The sequence below is a fragment of the Hyla sarda genome, assembly GCF_029499605.1.
Source record: "Hyla sarda isolate aHylSar1 chromosome 1 unlocalized genomic scaffold, aHylSar1.hap1 SUPER_1_unloc_9, whole genome shotgun sequence".
NCBI lineage: Eukaryota > Metazoa > Chordata > Amphibia > Anura > Hylidae > Hyla > Hyla sarda.
The window spans coordinates 430,744-453,907 of NW_026607595.1; the positions used below are offsets into that span (position 1 = coordinate 430,744).

A 23,164-nucleotide genomic window follows, 5' to 3' on the forward strand; every position below is an offset into this window, starting at 1 on the left:
GCTGTGCGAATCGCATCCCCAACGGCCATGACAGTGCAGCGATCCCGGTCAGCGGGACTGACCGGGGCGCTGCAGGGAGAAAGACGCCGTGAGCGCTCCGGGGAGGAGCGGGGACCCGGAGCGCTAGGCGTAACAGTACCCCCCCCCCTTAGGTCTCCCCTTTTTTTTGTCCGGCAACTGCCTCCCCTGGGACGAGGACACCGGGAAAGAATGGAGGGTTTCCTCAACGGAAGGCAGTACAGCAGGAGTTGGAATGGGGAGGGAGGGCAGAGGGTGAAGCTTGGCACGGGGCAGGGAGACACAAGGACGGGGGCCATGAGGAGGCACAGAGGCTTGCCTGACGGGACTGGGAGGGGGGGAGAGGCACTTCCTGTGGCAGGCAGAGTCCCAGTTCCTGATCTCCCCGGTAGTCCAATCAAGGGTGGGAGAATGAAGCCGGAGCCATGGCAGACCGAGGAGGACCTCAGAGGTACAATTGGGGAGAACAAAGAGCTCAATCCTTTCGTGGTGGGGTCCAATAGACATCAGGAGGGGTTCTGTGCGGTAACGCACGGTGCAATCCAATCTGACTCCGTTGACCGCGGAGATGTAGAGCGGCTTGACGAGACGGGTCACCGGGATGCTGAATTTATTCACAAAGGACTCCAAAATAAAATTCCCGGAGGCACCAGAGTCCAAGCAGGCCACGGCTGAGAGGGAGGAGTTGGCTGTGGGAGAAATCCGCACGGGCACCGTGAGACGTGGAGAAGAAGACTTGGAACCAAGAGACGCCACACCGATGTGAGCTGGGTGCGTGCGTGCGTTTCCCAGACGTGGAGGACGGATAGGGCAATCCACCAAGAAATGCTCGGTACTGGCACAGTACAGACAGAGATTTTCTTCTCTACGGCGATTCCTCTCTTCCTGGGTCAGGCGAGACCGATCCACTTGCATGGCCTCCTCGGCGGGAGGCCCAGGCGTAGACTGCAAAGGATGCTGTGGGAGAGGTGCCCAGAGATCTAAGTCTTTTTCCTGGCGGAGCTCTTGGTGTCGCTCAGAAAAACGCATGTCAATGCGGGTAGCCAAATGGATGAGTTCTTGGAGGTTGGCAGGAATCTCTCGTGCGGCCAGCACATCCTTGATGCGACTGGATAGGCCTTTTTTAAAGGTTGCGCAGAGAGCCTCGTTATTCCATGATAACTCGGAAGCAAGAGTACGAAATTGGATGGCGTACTCGCCCACAGAAGAATTACCCTGGACCAGGTTCAACAGGGCAGTCTCGGCAGAAGAAGCTCGGGCTGGCTCCTCGAAGACACTCCGGACTTCAGCGAAGAAGGACTGGACTGTGGCTGTGGCAGGATCATTGCGGTCCCAGAGCGGTGTGGCCCAAGACAAGGCCTTTCCTGAAAGAAGACTCACTACGAACGCCACCTTAGACCGTTCTGTAGGAAACAAGTCCGACAACATCTCCATATGCAGGGAACACTGAGACAAAAATCCACGGCAGAGTTTAGAGTCCCCATCAAATTTGTCCGGCAGGGACAAGCGGAGGTTAGGAGCGGCCACTCGCTGCGGAGGAGGTGCAGGAGCTGGCGGAGGAGATGGTTGCTGCTGTAGCAGAGGCAGAAGTTGCTGTAACATGGCGGTCAACTGCGACAGCTGCTGTCCTTGTTGGGCAATCTGCTGCGATTGCTGAGCGACCACCGTGGGAAGATCAGCGAGACTTGGCAGCGGCACCTCAGCGGGATCCATGGCCGGATCTACTGTCACGATTCGGCTTACGGGTTGTGGATCCGCTGTGTCAGCGAGGGATTGGCGTGGACCGTGCTAGTGGACCGGTTCTAAGAGGCTACTGGTTTTCGCCAGAGCCCGCCGCAAAGCGGGATGGTCTTGCTGCGGCAGTAGCAACCAGGTCGTATCCACTAGCAACGGCTCAACCTCACTGACTGCTGAGAAGGCGTGGGACAGAAGGACAAGGCAGAGGCAAGGTCAGACGTAGCAGAAGGTCGGGGGCAGGCGGCAAGGTTCGTAGTCAGGATGGATAGCAGAAGTTCAGGTACACAGGCTTTGGACACACTAAACGCTTTCACTGGCACAAGGCAACAAGATCCGGCAAGGGAGTGCATGGGAGGAGATCAGATATAGCCAGGGAGCAGGTGGAAGCTAATTAAGCTAATTGGGCCAGGCACCAATCATTGGTGCACTGGCCCTTTAAGTCTCAGAGAGCTGGCGCGCGCGCGCCCTAGAGAGCGGAGCCGCGCGCGCCAGCACATGACAGCAGGGGACCGGGACGGGTAAGTGACCTGGGATGCGATTCGCGAGCGGGCGCGTCCCGCTGTGCGAATCGCATCCCCAACGGCCATGACAGTGCAGCGATCCCGGTCAGCGGGACTGACCGGGGCGCTGCAGGGAGAAAGACGCCGTGAGCGCTCCGGGGAGGAGCGGGGACCCGGAGCGCTAGGCGTAACACTGTGGATCTGGTCACTGTGGTGGCTGGAGCTGGAATGAATGAGACATGCCGGATCTAGCCCTATGCTTTAGAGAGAAGGCCCGCCTCTAGGCTTCAAGAAAATGGAGGGTCTTAAAGGAACAGACCCTGCTGAGTGCCGAGCATGTAAAATACATTGCGAAGGCAGCACACTCCCCACCTGGCATACTTTTTTGTTATGCCACTAACCCTTGGACAGAAGTAAAACTACTTCAGAAATTGGCCTTGCATACACTTTGGGAATGCCCTGTCTAACAATTCTAACTTCAACCTTTCTAACTCTAGCATCACTACTAGGATCAGTCCCCACAATGAGTCCAATAGGCCACTCGTTCCTGTGGGCCTGAGAGTCTTTCAGTAAGACAATGTCTCCAACTTGTAAATTGGGCTTGTCATCTTGCCATTTCTTGCGTGGCTGGAACAATATCAGGTATTCCTGTCTCCACCTCCTCCAGAAAATGTCCGCAAGACTTTGAACTTGTTTCCATTGCTTGGTGTACAAGTCCTTGAGTGAATTGTGTTGAGAAATCTCTTCCTTTTTCAGAAGGCCTTGGATTTCTTCTTTAAAGACTTCCTGTTGGACGCATCTGATGATCGTGACCTTGGCTTGTTCAAGGTGGTCGTTGCTACGCTGATCAGTATTGATAGCTCTGCAGGAGGATCTGGCTAGACAGATAAGTTTTCCGATTGCACGGGTCAGCGACTTCCAGCTGGAAAACCTTTCAAATCTATGAGCGCCCAGACTGTCTCTTGTAACTATAGTCCTACAAACTGTCACTTGAGGTCTTACCTCTTTGTCTTGATCTGGTTCTATGAGCTGAAAGGTCTCTACCTGAGTAGTTTCTTTGGTTTCTGGTTTATGAAGAAAAGATGGACCTACAAACCAGTTAGTTTGCTTGAGTGCAGTGGCTGGCACCAATCTTGTCCCATGATCAGCTGGGTTCTTGTCTGTGCTGATGTGATGCCACTGTTCTGGACTTGTAGACTTTCTGATATGTGTCACTCTGTTGGCCACATATGTATAAAATCTTCTTGAAGCATTGTGAATATATCCTAACACAATCTTGCTGTCTGTATAAAAGTTAATTGCATGGATCTCGATGTCCAGTTCTGTTGTAATCATGTCTGCCATCTCTACAGCTAAGACAGCAGCACAAAGTTCTAGACGTGGGACAGTGTGAGCCGGTCTGGGAGCCAGCTTAGATTTTCCCATGAGGAACCCGACATGGCTTTGTCCCTCAGTGTCTATTACCCTAAGGTAGGCGACAGATGCGATAGCCATAGTGGAGGCGTCAGAGAATATGCATATTTCTCTTCTCTTTGTAGCAGACAAGGAAACAGATACGTATGGTCTAGGGATGTTGAGTTGTTCAAGCTCTAACAATGAGTCTTTCCACAACTTCCACTGCATTTCCTTCTCTTCAGGTAGAGGTACGTCCCAGTCACTTTGTTCTTGCTCAGTAGTGATCTGTCTCAAAAGAGCTTTACCTTGCATGATGATTGGTGTTACGAACCCCAGGGGGTCGTAAAGACTGTTGACTGTAGATAGGACACCTATTTTTGTGAATGGCTTCTCTTCTCAGGAGACCCTGAAGGTGAAACTGTCAGTCTTCAGGTCCCAACTAATCCCAAGACTTCTTTGCAAGGGTGGTGATTCTGTTCCTAGATCCAAGTCTTTGAGGTCTTTAGCACGGTCTTCCATTGGAAATGCTTCCATGACTCTGTTGCTGTTGGAAGCTACCTTGTTCAGTCTTATGTTGGATTCTGCCAACATTTCTCTTGTACTTTTCAGGACGTTGATAGCTTCTTCGTTGCTGGAGAAAGAAGCAAGTCCATCATCTACGTAGAAGTTCTTCATGACGAACTGTGTGGCTTCTTGACCATGTCTTTCACCTTGCTGTGCTGCTCGTCTCAGGTTGTAGATAGCTACAGCTGGAGAAGGGCTGTTTCCAAACACATGTACCTTCATCCTGTACTCTGTGATTTCTTTGTTAAAGTCATTGTCTGCATACCACAGGAACCTTAAGTAGTCTCTGTGATCTTCACGAACAAGGAAACAGTAGAACATCTGTTGTACGTCTGCTGTCACTGCTACGAGTTCTTTTCTGAACCTGATTAGTACTCCAAGGAGTGTGTTGTTCAGGTCAGGTCCGCTGAGAAGGACATCATTTAGTGAGATGCCTTGGTGTTTCGCACTAGAGTCAAATACTACGCGTATCTGGCCTGGTTTCTGAGGATGGTACACCCCAAATATTGGTAAGTACCAGTGTTCTTGGTTCTCTTGTAGTGGTGGTGCCCTTTCAGCTTGATCGTTATCAAAGATCTTCTGCATGAAGGCTTGGAAGTGTTTCTTCATATTTGGCTTTCTTTGTAGCATGTGCTGTAACGAGGTGAAGCGTTTCTCTGCTTGTACCTTGTTGTCAGGAAGGCGATGGCGTGGTGACCGGAAGGGTAGAGGGGCTACCCAGCTGCCTGATTTGTCTCTGAAGACTTCTCTGTCCATGATCTCAAGGAAGAGAGTATCTTCCACGGAGGGTGCTTGCTTGTCGTCATCTCGTGTTCTTTCAAACACCTTACAGCCCAGTTCATCTGTATCTCCAGTTGAGGCTAAGTCTTCCATGCACCTCTGGATACTCGGATGATGTGTTGGGTTTGCAAGTCTCTCTTTAATGTGTAGATTGTTGGTACATGGGCAAAGACAAGATGTACGACCATTCTGTAACAGATGTGTTCTGTAGACATTTACCTTTTCTGGTTTGTGGAGTCCGTCTAGACATACTTCTCCAGCGATGACCCATCCGAGATCAAGGCGTTGTGCAAATGGTGCATTGTGTGGCCCATTGTACTGTTCTCTGACTTTGTGCACTTTGAGGATATCTCTCCCAAGTAGAAGGATGATTGCAGCATCTGGATCTAGTGCTGGTATCTGGTCTGCTATTCGCACCAGATGGGGGTGATGACTAGCAACTTCAGGTGTAGGGATCTCTGACCTGTCGTCTGGTATCTCATCACATTCTATGAGGGTAGGAAGAGTCACCTTTGTCTTTCCATCTAATGACTCAATGATGTAGTTGTTTGCTCTTCTCCCTGTTGTCTCTACAACTCCAGAACAAGTTTTCAGGGTGTATGGAGTTGGACTTCCTTTGTCACCGAAGAGGTCAAAGAACTCTGTTTTTGCCAGAGATCTGTTACTCTGTTCATCCAAGACTGTGTACATCTTGATTGCTTTTTCTCTGAAGCCTGCAGGATACACCTTGACTAAGCATATCTTGGAACATGATCTGGGGCGGCCCTGCTCTGTACAGATCTCAGTACACTTTGAGGTTACTGCTGGCGTTGTACTCTCGCCTTGCTCCCCACCATGATCTTCTTGAGTTGCTGGAACTTCTTGTTTCCATGGTGGTGGTCCTGGGTGTAGTGCTGACAGGTGTTTGTCACTGTTGCACTCTGTGCATTTTATTGTTTTTGTACAGTCTTTTGCAAGATGCTGAATTGAAGCGCAACATCTGAAACAAATACGATTGTCTTTAAGGTAAGCTTTGCGCTCTTCTAATGTCTTACTTCTGAAACTGCGACATTTTCTTAGTGGATGAGGCTTGTTGTGGATGAGACATATTTTGTCTGGCTCCTCAACTTTCTTACTTGTGTTGTCTTCCTGATTGACTGCAGACTCAGGCGAGACTTCTGTCTTCCGTACAGAAACTGTTGCTCTGCGTTCTTTGCAAGGCGTTGGATGTTTTTGCTCTACCTTTGGGGAGCTTGCAGTTCTCTTGTTCAGGAAAGCAAAGCTTGGATCATTGCGTGTTTCAGCTTGGTCTACGATGAATTCAGCAAGGAAGGCAAATGGTGGAAATGCGACTCGATGATCTTTCTTGTATCTTGATGCTTGAGTGACCCACCTTTCCTGCAAGTTGAAAGGAAGTTTCTCGATTATGGGATCAATTCCACGTGCTGTATCTAAGTATGAGAGACCTGGCAGGTATCCACTAGACTTAGCGGCTTCTATTTCTAAGAGTAGGTCCCCAAACCCTCTCAGCTTTCGATTGTCTTTGTTTGTCATTCTTGGATAGTTTTCTATCCTCTTCAGAAGAGCATCTTCAATCACTTCAGGTGACCCATAGCAGTGTTCTAGTCTCCTCCACACCATTGCAAGTCCTGCTGCTGCGTCATGAACATGTACTGATCTGATTCTTTGGGCTTGCTCAGTGGACTCTGGTCCTAGCCATTTGACGAGCAGATCAAGCTTTTCTCTGTCTGTCAGATCTAAGTCTTGGGTACCGCTTAGGAAAGATGACTTCCAGGCCCAGTAGTTTTCTGGACGGTCGTCGAATTTCATGAGACCAGCGCTCACTATCTCACGGCGCATCAGGAATCTTGCTACCTCTGTAGCTCTTGCTGCATCTGGTGAATACTTCCTGGGTGTAAACTCAGGGTATGGCTGCGGATGGTAAGGCTGATGAGGTACTTGACTAAGTCTGCTTTGTTCTCCTCTATTGTAAGTCTTTCTGCTATAATCCAGACTTGTATTTGCTTGAGGAGGGAGTACATCAGCATCCGTTTGCACTCTTGTCAGGTTGGCAGATTGGTCTCTGAGCATGCGACCACTTGACTTCCTACCCTGAGGTTCTGATTCAGTCTTGCAGTGTTGCATAGTATCAAAGTTGCTTATTGCTGGTGGAGTCAATGATGGTCTTGGTGCATAATTGAACTGCTGGTCAGTGTACATGGTTGCTTGTGACTGTATGTACTCACGGGTACGTTGGCTTGCGCTGAGGGGTGACATCTGGGTTTCTATGTCAGCGAACTGAGCTTCGGCAGCCCTTGTGAGAACTTCTGCCTCGGCTAAGGCTGCTGCAGCGTTTTTCTGCTGTTGCAGTAAGTGTAAAGATGCTTGCACTTCAGCTTGTTCTTTCATCAATTCAGCTTCCTGCTTTGCATAGGAAGCCATTGCACAAGCTGCCTCTGCTTTCGCTCTTGCCTTAGTTGCTATGGCGCTAGCGGATGACAGGCTGGTGGTGCTTGAGTGTCTAGAACTATGGCGTTTAAATCTTGATGCATCGGCGCTAACCGAAGTTAGATTTGTTTGACTGGACGCTCTAGACAATGTTGTGCACCTAGATCTACTTCTTGGCAAGGTGTCTTCCTCTTTATAGGCGCATTGAGGGTTAACTGTCAGAGTGCTGTTCTCTGGGTTCTGCATCTTGATTTAGCTGGCAGCGTAGATAATGATGATGACTGGACACAGCACAGCGGTATTATAGCACGTGAGAGAATTAGTTTCACTTTCTAGTGCTTCGCGCCTTGACTCCGACACAGACTGCAGGGCACAGGATTTATGAGTCTGAGGCTGCGGACGATTCAAAGCTGATTAACTGCTTCTGATAACGTTTTAAAAGCCTTTTTACTATAATGTCTCCGCTGTCTCGTGGACACAGCTTCACATCAAGTTTATACCGAATCTCAAGGAAAGACACGCTGGTTGCTTAACTGATGTAATCTTTACTGAGATATAATGAACACGCGCGCGATAAAACTGTAAAACAAACATATGAAAGACAAATATAAGCATGGCTATTCAAGTGCCTTACATTATGCATAGCTAATACATAGATAGGGTCTAACATGTGCTCACTTACTACACACTGAAAACACATTATCTATCTACAAATGCCTAGCATCTCTCTATACAAGATAACTAACAATTCCTTACTCACAGGCTTTGGTATTTATCAGATTTGCAGGCTGTATTAGCTTTAAGAAGTCCTGTGGATCTGGTCACTGTGGTGGCTGGAGCTGGAATGAATGAGACGTGCCGGGGCTAGCCCTAGGCTTTAGAGAGAAGGCCCGCCTCTAGGCTTCAAGAAAATGGAGGGTCTTAAAGGAACAGACCCTGCTGAGTGCCGAGCATGTAAAATACATTGCGAAGGCAGCACAGTGCTTAATGACGGGTGATACAGGGGCCAGAACATTGGCATAGCCATTGACTGTCCTGGCACGCTGGGAGTTTTGCAACAGCTGGAGACACCCAATTTGGGAAGCACTGCCGTAGGGTAATTTGGTGGTGGATGCAAATCCCTAATTTAGGCCTCAAATGCGCATGGTGCTCTTTCACTTTGGAGCCCTCTCATATTTCAAGGGAACAGTTATGGGTTACACATTTTTTTTCTCTTCTTTTACCCCTTAAGAAAAGGTAAATTTGGGGTCTACACCAGCATGTTAGTATAAACAAATTCAATATTTTACACTAACATGCTGGTGTTGCCCCATACTTTTAATTTTCACAAGAGGTAAAAGGAAAAAAAAATTGTATATTTTGACGCAAAGTGCTCTGCAGGCGCATAACATGGCTCAGAAGGGAGAGTGTACCATATACATTTGAGGCCGAAAGTCACAGCAGTTCTGACATAAACATAAAAAAACACCCACATGTGACCCCATTTTGAAAACTACACCCCTCACGTAAAGTAACAAGGGGTATAGTGAGCCTTAACATCCCACAAGTGTTTGACAAATTGGAGGTGAAAATAAAAAAAATTAAACATTTTTTTACTAAAATGCAGATGTTACCCCAATTTTATCATTTTCCCAAGGGGTAATAGGAGAAAAAGCCCTGCAAAATTTGTAACCCCATTTCTTCTGAGTCAGAAAATACCCCACATGTGGATGTAAAGTGCTCTGCGGGTGAACTACAGGGCTCAGAAGAGAAGGAGCACCATTGGGCTTTTGGAGAGAGAATCTGGCTGAAATTGAAGGCCATGTGCGTTTAGGCCTCCATGGTGCCGGAACAGTGACCCCCCCCCCTACATCTGACCCCATTTTGGAAACTACACCCCTAATAAGAGGTGCAGTGAGCATTTACACCTCACAGGTGTCTGATAGATTTTTTGAGCAGTGGTCTGTGAAAATGAAAAATGAAATTTTTTCATTTGTACAGCCCACTGTTCCAAAGATCTGTCAAGTGCCAGTGGGGTTTAACATACACATATGAGGTATTTCCTTACTCGAGAGAAATTGGGCTACAAATTTTGGGGGCTCTTTCTCCTATTACCCCTTGTAAAAATTCAAAAACTGGGTCTACAAGAACATGCAAGTGTAAAAATATTGAGATTTTGAATTTCCTCCTTCACTTTGCTGCTATTCCTGTGAAACACCTAAAGAGTTAACACACTTACTGAATGTCATTTTGAATACTTTGAGGGGTGCAGTTTTTATAATGGGGTCATTTGTGGGGAATTTCTAATATGAAGGCCCTTCAAATCCACTTCAAAACTGAACTGGTCCGTGAAAAATTCCGATTTTGAAAAGTTTGTGAAAAATTGGAAAATTGCTTCTGATCTTTTAATCCCTCTGATGTTTTCCAAAAGTAAAAACATGTCAACTTTATGATGCAAATATATAGTAGACATATTGTATTTGTAAATCAATATATAATTTATTTGGAATGTCTGATTTCCTTACAAGCAGAGAGCTTCAAAGTTAGAAAACTGCAAAATTTTCAATTTTTTCATCGAATTTTGGAATTTTTCACCAAGAAATGATGCAAGTATCGACAAAAATTTACCACTAACATAAAGTAGAATATGTCACGAAAAAACAATCTCGGAATCAGAATGAAAAGTAAAAACATCCCAGAGTTATTAATACTTAAAGTGACAGTGATCAGAATTGCAAAAAATGCTCCCGTTCTTAGGGTTATAATGGGCTCCGTCCCCAAGGAGTTAAGAGGGAAAAACATGATATATATTTAACCCCAACCTAAATGTACCTTATTTTTATTTTCTACCTAAGGTACATAAAGACCGAAAAAAAATACATCAGAGGAACGTCATTTTGGAAGCAATTAACCCCTTCCCGACCTATGACATACCTGTACGTCATGGGTGGCAAGGTGTTCCCGACCCATGACATACAGGTACGTCATGAACATTTTTGCCGCTACTCGCGGCATCCCGCAGCGCCCGGAAAGATGGTGGCTATCACTGATATCCAGCCATCTTACCATGCGACCACGGGGGGTTTCATCCCCCACCCCCCCAGCGATCGCTGCTATCAGCTGGTCAAATCTGACTAGCTGATAGCAGCGTTTCGCTATCAGAATTCTTAGCAGCGCGGTGTGTGAGTCCCGATCACGGGGAGCGGGACACACACCGCTCTGCTAAGTGTCCCTGACCTGTCCCCCGGCGTCACTTACCCGTCCGAGCAGTGTCCCGAGCGGTCCCGGCGCGAGCGGCGTCCTCCATGCGGTCCCGGCGGCGCTGTGTCCCGAAGGTGAGTTTCAAAACTGGGAGTTTCAAAACTGCAACTCCCAGCATGCCCAGACAGCCTTTGGCTTTCTGGGCATGCTGGGAGTTGTAGTTTTGCAACATCTGGAGGTCCTCAGTTTGGAGACCACTGTATAATGGTCTCCAATCTGTGCTCTTCCAGATGTTGCAAAACTACAAATCTCAGCATGCTCAGTCTGTCCAGGCATGCTGGGAGTTGTAGTTCTCTAACATCTGGAAGAGCACAGATTGGAGACCATTATACAGTGGTCTCCAAACTGTGGACCTCCAGATGTTGCAAAACTACAACTCCCAGTATGCCCAGACTGCCCAAGCATACTGGAAGTTGTAGTTCGGCAACATCTGATCCTTCAGATATTGCCGAACTACAACTTCCAGCATGCCTGGGCAGTCTGGGCATGCTGGAAGTTGTAGTTTTGCAACAACTGGAGGCACACTAGTTGGGAAACATTGTCCGTTTCCTACCTCAGTGCCTCCAGCTGTTGCAATTGTTGCAAAACTATAACTCCCAGCATGCACTGACAGACCATGCATGCTGGGAGTTGTAGTTTTGCAACAGCTGGAGGCACACTGGTTTGGAAACACTAAGTTTGGTTGCAAAACACTTGAAAGTTTATTACTTAACTTAGTGTTTCCAAACCAGTGTTCCTCCAGCTGTTGCAAAACTACAACTCCCAGCATGCACGGACAGCCAAAGGGCATGCTCAGAGTTTGCAACAGCTGGATGTTTGCCCCCTCCCCCCAATGTGAATGTACAGGGTACACTCACATGGGCGGAGGTTTACAGTGAGTGCTGCAAGTTTGAGATGGCGCAAATTTTGCGCTGCAGCTCAAACTTCCAGCGGCAAACTTGCTGTGAACCTCTGCCCATGTGACTGTACCCTAAAAACACTACACTACACTGACACTAACCTAAAATAAAAAGTAAAAAACACTACATATACACATACCCCTACACAGCCCCCCCCTCCCCAAAAAAATGAAAAACGTCTGGTACGCTACTGTTTCCAAAACGGAGCCTCCAGCTGTTGCAAAATAATAACTCCCAGTATTGCCGGACAGCCATTGACTGTCCAGGCATGCTGGGAGTTTTGCAACAGCTGGAGGCACCCTGTTTGGGAATCATTGGCATAGAATACCCCTATGTCCACCCCTATGCAAATCCCTAATTCAGGCCTCAAATGCGCATGGCGCTCTCTCACTTTGGAGCCCTGTCGTATTTCAGGGCAACAGTTTTGGGACACATATGGGGTATCGCCGTACTCGGGAGAAATTGCCTTACAAATTTTGGGGGGCTTTTCTTCTTTAACCCCTTATGAAAAGGTGAAGTTGGGGTCTACACCAGCATGTTAGAGTAAAAAAATAAATTATTTACACTGACATGCTGGTGTTGCCCTATACTTTTCATTTTCACAAGAGGTAAAAGGGAAAAAAGACCCTCTAAATTTGTAATGCAATTTCTCCTGAGTACGGAGATACCCCATATGTGGGCGCAAAGTGCTCTGGGGGCGCACAGCAAGGCCCAGAAGGGAGAGTGCGCCATGTACATTTGAGGCGATTTGCACAGGGGTGGCTGATTGTTACAGCAGTTCTGACAAACGCAAAACAATAAATATCCATATGTGACCCCATTTTGGAAACTACACCCTTCACGGAATGTAATAAGGGGTACAGTGAGCATTTACACCCCACTGGTGTATGACAGATTTTTGGAACAGTGGTCTGTGAAAATGAAAAATAAAATTTTTGATTTGCACAGTCCACTGTTTCAAATATCTGTCAAACGCCAATGGGGTGTAAATGCTCACTGCACCCCTTATTAAATTCTATGAGGGGTATTGTTTCCAAAATGGGGTCACATGTGGGGGGGTCCCCTGTTCTGGCACCATAGGGGCTTCCTAAATGGGACATGCACCCCAAAAACCCTTTCAGAAAAACTCACTCTCCAAAATCCCATTGTCGCTCCTTCCCTTCTGAGCCCTCTACTGCGCCCGCCGAACACTTTACATACGCATATGAGGTATTTCCTTACTCGAGAGAAATTGGGTTACAAATTTTAGGGTGATTTCTCTCCTTTTACCCCTTGTAAAAATTCAAAAATTGGGTCTACAAGAAAATGTGTAAAAAATGAAGATTTAGAATTTTCTCCTTCACTTTGCTGCTATTCCTGTGAAACACCTAAAGGGTTAAAACACTTACTGAATGTCATTTTGAATACTTTGGGGGGTGCAGTTTTTATAATGGGGTCATTTATGGGGTATTTCTAATATGAAGACCCTTAAAATCCACTTCCAACCTGAACTGGGCCCTGAAACATTACGATTTTGAAAATCTTGAGAAAAATTGGAAAATTGCTGCGGAACTTTGAAGCCCTCTGATGTTTTCCAAAAGTAAAAACTTGTCAATTTTTTTATGCAGACACAAAGTAGATGTCACGATGCCGGCTGGCAGGTAGTGGACCCTCTGTGCCAGAGAGGGATTGGCGTGGACCGTGCTAGTGGACCGGTTCTAAGCCACTACTGGTTTTCACCAGAGCCCGCCGCAAAGCGGGATGGTCTTGCTGCGGCGGTAGTGACCAGGTCGTATCCACTAGCAACGGCTCACCTCTCTGGCTGCTGAAGATAGGCGCGGTACAAGGGAGTAGGCAGAAGCAAGGTCGGACGTAGCAGAAGGTCGGGGCAGGCAGCAAGGATCGTAGTCAGGGGCAACGGCAGAAGGTCTGGAAACACAGGCAAGGGACACACAAGGAACGCTTTCACTGGCACTAAGGCAACAAGATCCGGCAAGGGAGTGCAAGGGAAGTGAGGTAATATAGGGAAGTGCACAGGTGAAAACCCTAATAGGAACCACTGCGCCAATCAGCGGCGCAGTGGCCCTTTAAATCGCAGAGACCCGGCGCGCGCGCGCCCTAGGGAGCGGGGCCGCGCGCGCCGGGACAGAACAGACGGGGAGCGGGTCAGGTAGGGGAGCCGGGGTGCGCATCGCGAGCGGGCGCTACCCGCATCGCGAATCGCATCCCGGCTGGCAGCAGGATCGCAGCGCCCCGGGTCAGAGGACGTGACCGGAGCGCTGCAGCGAAGGGAGTGAAGCGAGCGCTCCGGGGAGGAGCGGGGACCCGGAGCGCTCGGCGTAACAGTACCCCCCCCCTTGGGTCTCCCCCTCTTCTTGGAGCCTGAGAACCTGAGGAGCAGACTTTTGTCAAGGATGTTGTCCTCAGGTTCCCAGGATCTCTCTTCAGGACCACACCCCTCCCAGTCTACTAAAAAAAAATTTTTTCCTCTGACCTTTTTGGCAGCCAAAATTTCCTTGACCGAGAAGACGTCCGAGGAGCCGGAAACAGGAGTGAGAGGAACAGATTTGGGAGAAAAACGGTTGAGGATGAGTGGTTTGAGAAGAGAGACGTGAAAGGCATTAGGGATACGAAGAGAAGGAGGAAGAAGAAGTTTATAAGAGACAGGATTAATTTGACACAAAATTTTGAAAGGACCAAGATAGCGTGGTCCCAACTTGTAGCTAGGGACACGGAAGCGGACATATTTAGCGGAGAGCCATACCTTGTCTCCAGGGGAAAAAACGGGAGGAGCTCTTCTTTTCTTATCCGCGAACCTCTTCATGCGTGAAGAAGCCTGTAAGAGAGAATTTTGGGTCTCTCTCCATATAATGGAAAGGTCACGAGAAATTTCATCCACAGCGGGCAGACCAGAGGGCAAGGGGGTAGGGAGGGGGGGGAGAGGGTGACGGCCGTACACCACGAAAAATGGGGATTTGGAGGAAGATTCAGAGACCCTGAAGTTATACGAAAATTCGGCCCATGGAAGGAGATCTGCCCAGTCATCCTGGCGGGAGGAAACAAAATGTCGCAAATAATCACCCAGGATCTGGTTAATTCTTTCTACTTGTCCATTGGACTGGGGATGATATGCAGAGGAAAAATTTAATTTAATCTTGAGTTGTTTACAGAGAGCCCTCCAGAATTTAGACACGAATTGGACCCCTCTATCCGAGACAATCTGCGTAGGCAACCCGTGAAGACGAAAAATGTGTAGAAAAAATTGTTTAGCCAACTGAGGCGCAGAAGGAAGACCAGGAAGAGGGATGAAATGTGCCATTTTGGAGAATCGATCAACGACCACCCAAATAACGGTGTTGCCACGGGAAGGGGGTAAATCAGTAATAAAATCCATACCAATCAGGGACCAAGGCTGTTCGGGGACAGGCAGAGGATGAAGAAAACCAGCGGGCTTCTGGCGAGGAGTCTTATCCCGGGCACAGATAGTGCAGGCTCGCACAAAGTCCCCAACATCCGTCTCCAGAGTCGGCCACCAATAGAAGCGGGAGATGAGTTGCACAGATTTCTTGATGCCCGCATGACCTGCGAGATGGGAGGAGTGACCCCATTTGAGGATTCCGAGGCGTTGGCGTGGAGAAACAAAGGTCTTTCCTGGAGGGGTCTGCCTGATGGAGGCAGGAGAAGTGGAGATCAGGCAGTCAGGTGGAATGATGTGTTGCGGAAGGAGATCAACTTCTGAGGCATCCGAGGAACGAGAGAGAGCATCGGCCCTAATGTTCTTATCGGCAGGACGAAAGTGAATCTCAAAATTAAATCGGGCAAAGAACAGAGACCACCGGGCCTGGCGAGGATTCAGCCGTTGGGCCGACTGGAGGTAGGAGAGGTTCTTGTGGTCGGTGTAGATAATAACAGGAAATCTTGATCCCTCCAGCAGATGCCTCCATTCCTCAAGTGCTAATTTAATGGCTAGAAGCTCTCGATCCCCGATGGAGTAGTTCCTCTCCGCTGGAGAGAAGGTCCTAGAGAAAAAACCACAAGTGACAGCATGCCCGGAAGGATTTTTTTGTAGAAGGACAGCTCCAGCTCCTACTGAGGAGGCATCAACCTCCAATAGGAAGGGTTTGGAAGGGTCAGGTCTGGAGAGCACGGGAGCCGAAGAAAAGGCAGACTTGAGTCGTTTAAAGGAGTCTTCTGCTTGAGGAGGCCAGGACTTGGGATCAGCATTTTTCTTGGTTAAAGCCACGATAGGAGCCACAATGGTAGAAAAATGTGGAATAAATTGCCTGTAATAATTGGCGAACCCCAAAAAGCGTTGGATAGCACGGAGTCCGGAGGGGCGTGGCCAATTTAAGACGGCAGAGAGTTTGTCTGGATCCATCTGTAGTCCCTGGCCAGAGACCAAATATCCTAGAAAAGGAAGAGATTGGCATTCAAACAGACATTTCTCAATTTTGGCATAGAGTTGGTTGTCACGAAGTCTCTGAAGAACCATACGGACATGCTGGCGGTGTTCTTCTAGATTGGCAGAAAAAATTAGGATATCGTCCAGATATACCACAACACAGGAGTATAATAGATCACGAAAAATTTCATTGACAAAGTCTTGGAAGACGGCAGGGGCATTGCACAGTCCAAAGGGCATGACCAGATACTCAAAGTGTCCATCTCTGGTGTTAAATGCCGTTTTCCACTCGTCCCCCTCTCTGATGCGGATGAGGTTATAGGCGCCTCTTAAGTCCAATTTAGTGAAGATGTGGGCACCTTGGAGGCGATCAAAGAGTTCAGAGATGAGGGGTAAGGGGTAGCGGTTCTTAACCGTGATTTTATTAAGACCGCGGTAGTCAATGCAAGGACGAAGGGAGCCATCTTTTTTGGACACAAAGAAAAATCCGGCTCCGGCAGGAGAGGAGGATTTACGGATAAAGCCCTTTTTTAGATTCTCCTGGACGTATTCGGACATGGCAAGAGTCTCTGGGGCAGAGAGAGGATAAATTCTGCCCCGGGGTGGAGTAGTACCCGGGAGGAGGTCGATAGGGCAATCATAAGGCCTGTGAGGAGGTAGAGTCTCAGCTTGTTTTTTGCAGAAAACATCCGCGAAGTCCATATAGGCCTTAGGGAGACCGGTTACTGGAGGAACCACAGAGTCACGGCAAGGGTTACTGGGAACCGGTTTTAGACAGTTCCTGGAACAAGAGGACCCCCAACTCTTGATCTCCCCAGTGGACCAATCCAGGGTTGGGGAATGAAGTTGAAGCCAGGGAAGTCCAAGGAGAATCTCCGAGGTGCAATTGGGGAGGACCAAAAGTTCAATCCTCTCATGATGAGATCCGATGCTCATAAGAAGGGGCTCCGTGCGGAAACGTATGGTACAGTCCAATCTTTCATTATTTACGCAATTGATGTAGAGGGGTCTGGCGAGACTGGTCACTGGGATGTTGAACCTGTTGACGAGAGAGGCCAAAATAAAATTTCCTGCAGAACCAGAGTCCAAGAAGGCCACTGTAGAGAAGGAGAAGGCAGAGGCAGACATCCGCACAGGCACAGTAAGACGTGGAGAAGCAGAGTAGACATCAAGGACTGTCTCACCTTTGTGCGGAGTCAGCGTACGTCTTTCCAGGCGGGGAGGACGGATAGGACAATCCCTCAGGAAGTGTTCGGTACTAGCACAGTACAGGCAGAGGTTCTCCATACGGCGTCGTGTCCTCTCTTGAGGTGTCAGGCGAGACCGGTCGACCTGCATAGCCTCCACGGCGGGAGGCACAGGAACAGATTGCAGGGGACCAGAGGAGAGAGGAGCCGCGGAGACGAAACGCCTCGTGCGAACAGAGTCCATATCTTGGCGGAGTTCCTGACGCCTTTCAGAAAAACGCATGTCAATGCGAGTGGCTAGGTGAATAAGTTCATGTAGATTAGCAGGAATTTCTCGTGCGGCCAGAACATCTTTAATGTTGCTGGATAGGCCTTTTTTGAAGGTCGCGCAGAGGGCCTCATTATTCCAGGACAATTCTGAAGCAAGTGTACGGAATTGTACGGCATACTCGCCAACGGAAGAATTACCCTGGACCAGGTTCAACAGGGCAGTCTCAGCAGAAGAGGCTCGGGCAGGTTCCTCAAAGACACTTCGGATTTCCGAGAAGAAGGAGTGTACAGAGGCAGTGACGGGGTCATTGCGGTCCCAGAGCGGTGTGGCCCATGACAGGGCTTTTCCGGACAGAAGACTGACTACGAAAGCCACCTTAGACCTTTCAGTGGGAAACAGGTCCGACATCATCTCCAGATGCAGGGAACATTGGGAAAGGAAGCCACGGCAAAACTTAGAGTCCCCATCAAATTTATCCGGCAAGGATAAGCGTATCCCAGGAGCGGCCACTCGCTGCGGAGGAGGTGCAGGAGCTGGCGGAGGAGATGACTGCTGAAGCTGTGGTAGCAACTGTTGTAGCATAACGGTCAGTTGAGACAGCTGTTGGCCTTGTTGCGCAATCTGTTGTGACTGCTGGGCGACCACCGTGGTGAGATCAGCGACAACTGGCAGAGGAACTTCAGCGGGATCCATGGCCGGATCTACTGTCACGATGCCGGCTGGCAGGTAGTGGACCCTCTGTGCCAGAGAGGGATTGGCGTGGACCGTGCTAGTGGACCGGTTCTAAGCCACTACTGGTTTTCACCAGAGCCCGCCGCAAAGCGGGATGGTCTTGCTGCGGCGGTAGTGACCAGGTCGTATCCACTAGCAACGGCTCACCTCTCTGGCTGCTGAAGATAGGCGCGGTACAAGGGAGTAGGCAGAAGCAAGGTCGGACGTAGCAGAAGGTCGGGGCAGGCAGCAAGGATCGTAGTCAGGGGCAACGGCAGAAGGTCTGGAAACACAGGCAAGGGACACACAAGGAACGCTTTCACTGGCACTAAGGCAACAAGATCCGGCAAGGGAGTGCAAGGGAAGTGAGGTAATATAGGGAAGTGCACAGGTGAAAACCCTAATAGGAACCACTGCGCCAATCAGCGGCGCAGTGGCCCTTTAAATCGCAGAGACCCGGCGCGCGCGCGCCCTAGGGAGCGGGGCCGCGCGCGCCGGGACAGAACAGACGGGGAGCGGGTCAGGTAGGGGAGCCGGGGTGCGCATCGCGAGCGGGCGCTACCCGCATCGCGAATCGCATCCCGGCTGGCAGCAGGATCGCAGCGCCCCGGGTCAGAGGACGTGACCGGAGCGCTGCAGCGAAGGGAGTGAAGCGAGCGCTCCGGGGAGGAGCGGGGACCCGGAGCGCTCGGCGTAACAGTAGACATATTGTATATGTGAATCAATATGTAATTTATTTGGAATATCCATTTTCCTTTTAAGCAGAGACTTTCAAAGTTAGAAAAATGCTAAATTTTCAAAATTTGCATGAAATTTTTAGATTTTTTACCAAGAAAGGATGAAAATATCAGTGAAATTTTACCAATAACATAAAGTAGAATATGTCACGAAAAAACAATCTCAGAATCAGAATGATAAGTAAAAGCATTCCAGAGTTATTAATGTTTAAAGTGACAGTGGTCAGATTTTCAAAAAATGCCCAGGTCCTGAAGGTGAAAATGGGCTGGATCATGAAGGGGTTAAAGGAGTAGTCCAGTGCTGAAAAACATCCCCTATCCCAAGGGTAGGGGATAAGTTTCAGATTGCGGGGGAGGGGTCTGACCGCTGGGAGGCCCCCGCGATCTCCTGTACGGGGCCCTGGCTCGCTGGCCAGATAGCGCGTGTTGACAACCAGACGAAGCGGCAGCCGACACGCCCCTTCAAAAAAAGCGCTATGGCAGAGCCAGAGATTGCCAAAGGCAGAGCTGCATCAGTCCCCCCAAAAATTTGAGTTCCTGGATTTAAATATCTATATTCAGGATGGCTGTCTGCATACTGCCACCTATTTTAAGGAACTACCTCGACTTTAACAGTTGCCATCGGAAACAATGGAAGAAGAACATTCCATTCGGTCAAATGAAAAGAATCCGGAGGAATTGTTCTTCCACACAAAAATGCCGGCAACAACTAGATAACCTGGAGGATCGTTTTAAACAAAAAGTGTATCCCAAACCCCTTATACAAGGAGCACGCCAGAGAGTGTGCGAATTAGAACAAAGTGCTTGCTTGGAAAATAATAAACAGGGTAATGCAGAGGGAGGTTATAATGATTCTGGTTTTCTAACTACCGTATATACTCGAGTATAAGCCGACCAGAATATAAGCCGAGGCCCCTAATTCCCCCCCCCCCCCCAAAAAAAAAAAATACATATATATATATATATATATATATATATATATATATATATATATATATATATAAAAGTTATTGACTCGACTATAAGCCTAGGGTGGGAAATACCTCATCCCCCCATGTAATCATCCAGACCCCCGTCATCATCCCACCCCCCCCTTCATCATCATCGCCTGGCAATCCCTTCATCAGTGGTTTTCAACCTGCGGACCTCTAGATGTTGCAAAACTACAACCCCCAGCATGCCCGGACAGCCATCGGCTGTCTGGGCATGCTGGGAGTTGTAGTTTTGAAACCTCTGGAGGTCCGCAGGTTGAAGACCACCGTGGCCTTTTTGTTTTGTACTCACCTCCCCTTGGCAGGAAGTTAGGGTGAGCTGGTCCTAGTGATGTTGCCTTGACGACAACGCACAGGGACGTTGTGCATGAAGAGGGCCCTCCGGTGAAAATGGACAGCCCGGAACGAGTATCCCTCCCCACCGGATGGTCCCTGCAGCATAGATGGCCCGGACCAGCTCACCCTAACTTCCCGCTGTGGGGGGGGTGAGTACAAAACAAAAGAGGGGGGGGGGGGCCTGGATGATGACGAAGGCCGAAGTGGTCTTCAACCTGCGGACCTCCAGAGGTTTCAAAACTACAACACCCAGCATGCCCAGACAGCTGATGGCTGTCTGGGCATGCTGGGAGTTGTAGTTTTACAACATCTGGAGGTCCGCAGGTTGAAGACCACTGAGAAGGGATTGACAGGCGGAGAGATCACTCGAGTATAAGCCGAGGGGGGCGTTTTCAGCAAGAAAAATGGTGCTGAAAAACTCGGCTTATACTCGAGTATATACGGTAGGTATTACACGTCACACACCAATATTTTTTTTTAATGTTTTTTATTTTTTTGTATAGGTAATATCACCAGCTCATATTATTTTTTTTATGGTTTTCCCGTGTCCTGTGCAGTATCTCTCCCAGAAGTCCACTTGATGGTCCACGTGGTGGTCTACACCCCGAAGTCATCAATTCTTACTCTAAGAGAGAGTTTGCAGCTGTTCCTGGAGACGGTTAACATTAACCTCTGCATGGTGGAATAATAGGTCACGGTGTTTATCAGGATCAGTAGAAGCATCACCCACTCGATGATTATGATGGTGATTTCACGGATCTCGTCCCAGTCTTCATCATCATAGAATAATTCCTGTAATGTTTTATATCCAAAGTAGAAAATTGCGCAGGTAAAAGTCAGGCCACAGCAGGTGCATCTACTATGGTGGATGACTTTGTTTGCTCCTGGTAATTTATACATCTGGATGGACTGCCCAAGGTAGTATAAGGCTTCACATGTAATGGAAATTATCGTGCTGACAAAGTGTATCCTGGGATATTCTTCGGGGGACAATACATGCATGACAGCTGTGCCAAAACAGGAGGCCCACACAATGGCCAGCAGGATCCTCTGGATCAGGACCTGATGACCCCTGAACTCTTCAGTATGCATAACCATATACTTATAAATAAGAAAGGTTAGTACCAAAGTGCCAATGGACGTCCCTATGAAACCTATTCTCAATAATATGTTTTCGGGAAAGAAATTTCCCACGTCACTGTGAAGGAAAAGAAACCAATGTTATTGTGGATATTTCCTCACTCCCAACCCATGAAATAAGAATCTTGTGCTTGTTTATCTTACCTGATGCTCATCAGTGGCGAGGCGGCATGGCCGAGGACGACCGTCACGATGTAGCTGGTGGCAAGCCAGGCCGCACACCAAAACGCCAACAGAAGGGGGACGAACCCCAAACCTTTTAGCTCCATCTCAGTCAAGAAGAAGAAATAGAAGTTGCTAATCGCACTGTAACAATCTACAGAATGAAGGCTCGGGCGGCTGTCAGTGGAATGTCAGGACTCCAGCTGTCTATGACATCACATGTCTGATGTCACGATGACTGCTTGTTTCTTAGAGCTGCCATGATTTAGTATCTGCTATGGACAGAACCTGATGTTTCTACTATGGACCTTACAGACCCCAGAACCCAAGTAATTAGTGCAGGGGCTCCATTTTGATCATCTCATATTTCACATTATTTGAGTTCCAGGGCTCGGATACATTTGCACCCTCTATAGCAGTGGTCTCTAAGCTGTGAACCCCCAACCGCTGCAAAACCACAACTCCCAGCATGCCCGGACAGCAACTTTGCATAAGGAAATAGTCTAATTAAACTTTTCTTATATATAGACTCCCCGACATCTCCAAGGATAAGCATCTAAGGGTCTCGTTCGATCTTAATGTTATACCTTTTTTCAATAAGATCGATGATTCCAAAATGTATGAATATAGGAATAACTCCATATAAGATACAAAAAGTTAGCATCCTCCATTTCTGGAAAAGTTTCTGAGTTGCCCAAAGCAACCAATCAGATTGCTTCCTTCATTTTTCAGAGGTCTTTTCAAAAATGAAAGAAGCAATCTGATTGGTTGCTATGGGCAACTGCATAACTCTTCCTCTACACTGGTTTTGATGAATCTCCCCCATAGAGAGAGATTTATCAAAACCTGACCAGTGGAAAAGCTGCTGAGATGCCCATAGCAACCAATCAGATTGCTTCTTTTATTCTTGAAAAAGCCTATGAAAAATTAAAGAAGCGATCTGATTGGTTGCTATGGGCAACTCAGAAACTTTTCCTCTGGACAGGTTTTGGGTTTTGATAAATCTTCCTCTCTGGGGGAGATTCAGCAAAACCAGTGCAGAGGAAGAGTTGTGCTGTTGCCCATAGCAACCAATCAGATTGCTTCTTTCATTTTTGAAAAGGCCTCTGAAAAATGAAGGAAGCAATCTGATTGGTTGCTATGGGCAACTCAGAAACTTTTCCAGGAAAGTAAAGTTTAACCACAACCAGGGGCGGATCCAGAGTCTAGTCTCGGGAGGGGCACTATTAGAGAATTTTGTATTGGCGGACAGAAAATAAGGTGTTTCTTAACCCCTTAAGGACGCAACCCTTTTTCACCTTAAGGACTGGGCCCTTTTTCGCAATTCTGACCACCGTCACTTTACGAATTAATAACGCGAAAAAACTTTTAACGAATATTCTGATTCTGAGATTGTTTTTTCGTGACATATTCTATTTTATTTTGGTGGTACATTTTCGGCGTTACTTGCATCCTTTTTTTGGTGAAAAATCCCCAAATTTAATGAAAATTTTGAAAATTTAGCATTTTTCTAACTTTGAAGCTCTCTACTTGTAAGGAAAATTGATATTCACAATACATTTTATTTTTCTTCACAAGTACAATATGATCACTTTATGTTGGCATCATAAAATGGACATATTTTTGCTTTTTTTTTTAAATTAGAGGGCTTCAAAGTAGAGAAGCAATTTTCAAAAGGGACAGATGT

The 23,164-nt window shown here is 47.9% G+C and overlaps 1 protein-coding gene and 1 pseudogene across 1 annotated transcript; one reads left to right on the forward strand and one right to left on the reverse strand.

The window, feature by feature from the left end:
* The window catches only part of LOC130298313 (zinc finger protein 850-like), a 422,064-nt pseudogene that overhangs the window by 221,484 nt on the left and 177,416 nt on the right, over positions 1-23,164 (forward strand).
* Positions 20,698-21,762, reverse strand: LOC130298310 (DNA damage-regulated autophagy modulator protein 1-like). The gene is made up of 2 exons (XM_056551243.1): positions 21,460-21,762; positions 20,698-21,373 (listed from the first exon to the last, which is right to left on the reverse strand). Exons 1-2 carry the CDS (start codon positions 21,582-21,584, stop codon positions 20,773-20,775), a joined length of 726 nt encoding a protein of 241 aa, XP_056407218.1. The 5' UTR covers positions 21,585-21,762; the 3' UTR covers positions 20,698-20,772.

Excerpts from the sequence above, each read along its gene's own strand:
- LOC130298310 (XM_056551243.1), bottom strand. The coding sequence starts at position 21,584 with ATGGAGCTAAAAGGTTTGGGGTTCGTCCCCCTTCTGTTGGCGTTTTGG. Across the intron at positions 21,374-21,459 it reads TCGCCACTGATGAGCATCAG|TGACGTGGGAAATTTCTTTC; the intron begins GTAAGATAAACA and ends TTTCCTTCACAG.